This window comes from Wickerhamomyces ciferrii, contig 00197, assembly GCF_000313485.1.
Source record: "Wickerhamomyces ciferrii WGS project CAIF00000000 data, strain NRRL Y-1031 F-60-10, contig 00197, whole genome shotgun sequence".
NCBI classification, from domain to species: domain Eukaryota; kingdom Fungi; phylum Ascomycota; class Saccharomycetes; order Phaffomycetales; family Wickerhamomycetaceae; genus Hansenula; species Hansenula ciferrii.
The window spans coordinates 65262-72388 of NW_011887543.1; the positions used below are offsets into that span (position 1 = coordinate 65262).

The following is a 7127-nucleotide window of genomic DNA, read 5'->3' on the forward strand; positions in this document are numbered from 1 at the left end:
TATTCGATATATGTTCAGTATGTTGAATATTCCTTAGATCAAATACTTCTTAATACTAGTAGCACTTCTTCTTTTATATGTATTCTTTATTCCAATTAAAGCAAACAATAATCATCTTATACTATGAAGCAATAGTATATTATGCGAAGCAACATATCTCAGAACCCTATATGTATCTCAACCATATATATACGTTAGCTCGGGTACTAAACACATTTGCTTTATTATAATCGTTTTGTGCAACTCTATTTATTAACATTAAGTTGCTCTTAGATCTCACTCGCGGTCTTGTTTGGTCGCGGGACAATCATATTATACTTCAATACAATTCAACAAAATAAACGATAAAATATTTTATTAATTCATTAGATAATTAAACACTAGAATATCATACTAGTTATACTATAGCTCCTACTTAGAATCTATCTCTTCAAATCAAACAAAAACTTTTGAAATCAATCACAAAATTTCAACTTCACCAGCTAATTCTAACCTTCTACTACTTGAACCAACGTACAATTTGTAAGTACCAGGTTGAATGATCCAACTTTGATCTTCTGTATCCCAGACACTGATATCTCTTCTAAGAATATCGAAATGAACTTTTTGAGTTTCACCTGGTTTGACGTAAACCTTATCAAAACCTCTCAATTGTCTAGGTGTTTTGTTACCATTCTTGTTTGGATAATCAATATAAAGCTGGGCAACATAAGCACCTTCTGTATCACCAATATTAGTTACAGAAACTTTAACAGAGTATAAAATATTCCATAATGCTTCATTGCCACCTAATGCACCTCCAGCTATTGGTTCTTCATAGTAATCTTCTTCGGTATAACCTTCAGGATATTCATATTCATCAACACTATAAATCTTTTCATTAAATAAGTAAGGATAAATGAAACCAGGAACTGGTGTGAAATCTTTGAATGGGAATAATGCATCATCAACATCTTTTAATTTTTCTTCTGCATAAACATATTCATCCAAGTATGGTGCAGGACATGGTAAATCGGTGGTTGGTGGTAAAATTTCTTTAATGGAAAGGTCTGATAATGAAAACTTGGTATAAGATAAACCATAACCAAATTCGTAACGAGGTCTTATTCCATTCTCATCAAAATATCTATAATCTAAAAGTCTGTTCAAATCATCTTCCGGTTTACCTTTCAATGGGATCTTGTCAATGATATCAACATATTGTTCTGGTTTTCTTGCAATGGTGAATGGTAATCTACCACTTGGATTTTCATCACCAAACAAAACATCAGCAATAGCAGCGCCAAAGAATTGACCTAATGGTGGACTATAAAGAACACCAACGACATTTTCATGATCCACAAAGCGCTCCAAATCAACAGGTCCAGTAGCGGTAATAACAACAACAGTCTTATGACATCTGTTGGCAACATGTAAAATCAACTCCTCTGTGTTTTGCCATAAAGTAACGTTTTTACGATCACCATAATTACCATCAACTTCAATATAACCCTCACCAGAATCAGCAAATCCAAATACAAGACAAATATCTGCATATTCAGCAATATCATCAACATGATCCAAGTCATATTCATCACTTGTATAATCAATCACCATATCACGTTCTCTGGCTTTTTTGGCTATAGCTTCATAAGGTGTAATTCCATAAGGTGCGTTGACACTTGCTGAACCCCAACCACTAAACAAAGCACCATCGGCGGATTGTTGGTCTTTTGAATTAAAGCCCTTAGGATCTGGACCTGCACCAACACCAGCAACTAATAATCTTCTAACACCATCATGAACGCAAATTGGAAGATGGTGGCCATCATTTTTCAAAAGAACAATACCTTCACGTGCAACTTGAAGTGCAGTTTTTTCTGTAAAGTCATCTCTAGCATCAATATGATAATTAGTTTGTTTAATTGGACCATAACTTTGGAATGGAAATTCTTGATCATAGGTATGGAAACTCCACGAGCTAAAGTTTGGTGAATCTTCTTCACGTTGTGCACTTGGTAATTTGACATCAATGGAGTAAAAAGCAGCTAACAATCTTGTAACCATATCATTCAATCTAGATTGTGGGATGGTATCATTATAAATTGATCTTGTTAACAATGGGCCCCAATATGATTTACCGCTACACCAATCTCCAAAAATTTCACCAGGCATAGTCATATCTAACCCTGCGAGTGCTGATTCAACACCTGAATGTTGAGCACCCCAGTCACTAACCACAAATCCTTGGAATCCCAATTCTTCCTTCAAAAGATAATTGATCAAATATGAGTTTTCACAAGCATAAGTACCATTAACTCTGTTATAAGAGCACATGATACCACCAACACCAGCATGCACAACATCAGCCCAAGGCCACATATAGGTTTCATGAAGAACACGATCTTTGATCTGTGAATCAATAGAATCTGTTAATCTATCCCAATCACCACCAGTCCATTCGTTTTCTTGACGGAAATGCTCTTGTTCGTAGCCAATGAAATGACGTGCAACCGCGACAACACCTTCTTCTTGAATACCTTGAACAGTCAAAGCACCTGCAACACCTTGAAGATAAGGATCAGAACCAAAACTTTCCCAGTTTCTACCACCTTGTGCTTTATATCCAATTGGACCAATAACTGGAGCTAATAAAATGTGGACACCTTTTGCCTTTGCTTCTCTACCAATAGCTTTAGCTCTACGGTACATCAAATCTCTGTTGAAAGTTGCACCTGTAGCTAATCCTGATGGGAAACTGGTAACAAAATCTGTGAATCTAACACCATTTGGACCATCTTGAAGACACAAGTTTGGTATATCTAATCTTGGAACGGAACCTGTGTTACCTATACAAGGACCTGAACCCCAACCAATACCTGTTGTTAAATTCACCTTTTCCAAAACAGTCATTTCACTAACAACATCACGAGCTTTAGCATAAGCAGCTTGCCAAACATGTTGCAATCTACCTCCAGCAGCTATGTTAAGTTAACAGTTAGTATAATTTGACCTTTTGAAATTAAGCGCTGTGTCATATAATATTAAAAATGAGTCAAAGGTATCTTAAAACTAACGTGAAGGATAATAACCAGGACTGAAGTAATTGATATCATCATCGTCATCACCATCTTCTTCATCTTCATTTGGATTCACATACATATGTTTATCATCACCAAACATACGCGGTTTCAACACCTGTTCTTGTTCAATAGGTTTAGCCGCTTTGACTAATAAGAGATTAAATAGCAAAGCAACCAATGCAATTGTACCAGCGTTAATTGCCCTCATCCTTTCTATATCTAAAACGACAAATATCAATGATGTTAGTCTATGTTCAAGCTGGTTAAGAGCTGATATGTCAAGAATTGAAAGATGGAAGTAAAAGAGTGGAAATGAAAACAATTTCAATATTTTGATTTTTATAAATTAATTTCTTAACCGCCATGAAAATAAAAAATGGGAATGCACAGCAAAAGTGAAACATAGCTTTAGAAAAATAATAGACGACGTATAGGATCTATTGAGAAGTAAGTATCAATTGGTGGCCAAATATGTGTGAAATTCTATGATCTTAATGATGAAATATCATTGTATTCATTGTGCAGTGCTGGTGATGGTGACATATTTGTATTAACGGTATGACTTGAATTATTAGCCCCTGTTAAATGGAAATTATTCAAACTTATTGGATGATGAGCTCTATCCCTTCTATCCAAGATACTAGCTGGTGGAATACCAATTGTACTTGAGTTTGTGTAAACAGTAGGATGCTCTGATAATATGGTTCCAGATGTTGATGTACGTGAATGTTCTGAAAATGTAGATGATCTAACTGATGCTGTTGACATTGAAATAACAGGCAGAGTACTAATGTTATCAGCTCTTGTATTGATACTTTCATGCGCTAATGATGGTGTTTTTGATGAAGCTTTTAATGAGTGATTGATAGATGGATCAAAACTATCATCAGCTTCTTGAGGTCCCAGATCAAACCTTGGAACTAATTGTTGAAATCTCTGTGGCGGCACGTTTTCCTCATGAAATTCCTCTTCGTGGTTTATTTCCTCTTGTTCAGGCTGTTGGTCAAGACCGTTTATGATAGCATCTTGTTGTAGTTGATTTGAGTTTGTACCATTACTTGGAATTTGTTGTGCTTCATTAGTTGTATTTTGAGCTTTGATATGTGAGTGATCTGTAGTTTTTGTAGAATGTTTCTCTGAGTTTGCACTATGCCTTTGATTTGAATTTGAAGTTGGATTTGTTCTTGACTGTATGAGTCTCTTAACCCAAAGAAACCTGCTTTTGAGACTCTTTGAAGAATCTAATTAGTGTTAGTTATATTGACTTTGTAATACACAAGAATTGTAAACGCACCGTATTGTGTAGTAGCCGCTTGATTTGACATTCCCAAAACTTTGTTTGATAATAAATGTAATTCAATAATAATGAGTTATTGTAACAAATAAGATAATACTAAGAACAGAAGTCAAGAAATTTGAATTCGAGGCACTTATTATGTAGATAGGCTGAGAACTTTACGTATAAAAACTTCTGCTCTGCATCACGTATTATAGTCGCGAATATTTTTAAAGTTCTCTAAAGATTACAAAACCATTCATTCAACTACAGTTCTTAATCTTTGAAGTCATAAAAGTATTTGTGTAGTATTAACTCGTGTATCTCATTATATTAAATCCTCAATCAGTAGTAGTATACGCCTTTGTTCCTAAATCCCTATTGTATTGGAGAAAAAAAATTCTCTAATTTGAATTAAACATTATTATGTCTTTTGAACCTTGTTATCAGTTGGGAAAGTACCACCTTGAGATGGTTCATATGGTGGAGGAGCAGCATCAAAGATGTGGTCTGAAGAGTTAGCAGCATTTGGTTCTGGTTCTTGTTCAGAGATTGGTTTTTGTGGTTGGAAGTTTTGAACAATTGGACTGGAATTACCATGTGAACTTTCAGATTCAATAATTCTTTCATAATCACCGTTAGCAACTCTTCTATCTTGAGATCCAGTGATTGGACTTGTAATATAGATGATATATAGAGCATGTAATGTACCAGGTAAACCAAATAAGATTGTTAACAAAATGTTTAACAACAGTTGATTTGTCCAAAACCCAACTCTGATAATGACTGGGAATGGCGGAAAGAAAAAAGCTGTGATATAAAGAAGAACATCACCTGTATCAAGTGGGATATTGTGTTGGGCCATTATGAATCTTTGTATATAATGGAGTAGTGATAGTTCGATGAATTTGTTCACGTTACAGATAAAAGGTGTTTGGTATTACTATATCGAAATATCTGAGATTAGTAGATTTTAAATAAAACCAAAAATTTCGCGACCAAAATTAGCCCTGTATTGGTCATTTTGAGGCTGAGAAAAGCACGATATTATTTAACTTTCAACTATCTAATATAATACGCCTGGTTGTAATGAATGTGATCATATGAATCACACCAATGTAGGCTATCATATAAGTCCTTTGAAAAATATAAGGATTCAGGAATCAGTACGTTGGTATTGTTTGCTGTTGCAATTATGGCACCTTTGCGATTTTTGATTTTCCGTTATGTAATCAATATTCTAGAATGGATTCTGATTTTCCTCTATTTGAATTTTGGGTCACTTAATCATATAGTAAAAGTTTTTTGAAGAGATGGCATATTCAACTTTCGACTATCAAATGTAGAATATTTTATTTTACATCATTACAATAGTTTTAATCTTAAAATTTGAGGTTAAGTGACTTTTATTTGCATTTAAAGTAGCTGTTATTACTAAGCACGCTAACAAATATTATGTAACGAGTGCCAAAAATTCAAGTGTAAACATTTACATTTTTGCTTCTTTGAATTCGCGCAACATGACGTTGCAACTTTCAGGTACTCATTCATTTGAGAATTATAATAAAGCAAGTACGTGCCCACTTGAATTTATATAAAAGGTAAAAAGATCTTATTGTTCAAGATCTCATTCATCTTTAGGTCAATATTTCAACACAATACTCAATTGACTTAGAGATTCCTTAAAATGTCTCATGAACACAACTCTGGCGGTGAAACTGAAGATGTACTTTTATATATTTTATCATTCTTCATTCCACCAATTCCTGTTTTAATGAGAGAAGGATGTGGTTTCCATTTATTATTGAATATAATTTTAACATTATTAGCTGGGTTTCCTGGTATCATTCATGCTGTTTATATCGTTTACAAAACAAGTTACAGAAAGCGCTCTAAAAGAAATGCTGAGTATAAACATGGTGGTGATTATGAAGCTCAACATCATCAACCTCAACAACAATATCATAGTCAACCTCAACAACAATTCAATCAAGCACCAGCATCACAAAGTCAAGGAAAATACCAACAACAACAGCAACATCAACAACAGCAACATCATCATTATCAAGCTCCAAGTTCCCAACCACAACAGCAACAGCAACAACATATAACACCACAACAAGGTCAAAGTTCTAACATCCCAGTTAGTAATAACGCCCAACAAGCTCCTCCAAATTATAATGCTGCTGTTCAAGATTCATATCCAAGTGATAATAAAGCTCAATACAAACCATAATGATATCAACAAAATTGAACTAAACTTGACACATCTGATGCTTATTTTAATAGATCTTTAACTTTTGATGCTAACTCATATTAGCTTGTTTAAATTTCGCCTAATTCATTTGCTTCTTTTTAGAGTTATCAATAATTCATGTACTCATAATATGAGTTTGTAGTATATACATATGATAATTTATTCAAGTGTATACATACTGTTATTAGTTATAGAGTAGTTTTGAATTAAATATAAGAATGTAATTACCTAATTAGGAAATATACCTAACTTGGAATATGCTTCCATTTCTGGCCTTTCCGATTCCTGTTTTTGGATTTTCGATTTTCAGTTATTTCTGCAAATGTGCGTGATAAGTTCTAGCTTTTGCATAATGTATGCATCTATTCTTAATGAGCATTCGATGACAACTTGACAAGTGTTTACTATTTACTCTATTTACTCTAAGTTTGACTCTTGAGTCTTTACCCTTGGGCCTTGACTCTACTACGTGAACATGTTGAGATCATTCGAATACTGCAAAGCAGCTTTTTGAAGTTGTACTTTTAAGCTA

The 7127-nt window shown here is 34.0% G+C and overlaps 2 protein-coding genes across 2 annotated transcripts; one reads left to right on the forward strand and one right to left on the reverse strand.

Moving 5' to 3' along the window:
* Nucleotides 1-459: 459 nt before the first annotated feature.
* On the reverse strand, nt 460-5203 carry BN7_5059 (uncharacterized protein; the record flags this gene model as incomplete). Its single annotated transcript, XM_011274396.1, has 4 exons — nt 460-2951; nt 3072-3275; nt 3704-4292; nt 4778-5203. The coding sequence occupies 4 exons, from the start codon at nt 5201-5203 to the stop codon at nt 460-462; spliced, it is 3711 nt and encodes a 1236-aa protein (XP_011272698.1).
* An 822-nt stretch (nt 5204-6025) lies between these two features.
* On the forward strand, nt 6026-6574 carry BN7_5060 (YqaE/Pmp3 family membrane protein; the record flags this gene model as incomplete). Its single annotated transcript, XM_011274397.1, has 1 exon — nt 6026-6574. The coding sequence occupies one exon, from the start codon at nt 6026-6028 to the stop codon at nt 6572-6574; it is 549 nt and encodes a 182-aa protein (XP_011272699.1).
* Between the last annotated feature and the right edge of the window lie 553 nt (nt 6575-7127).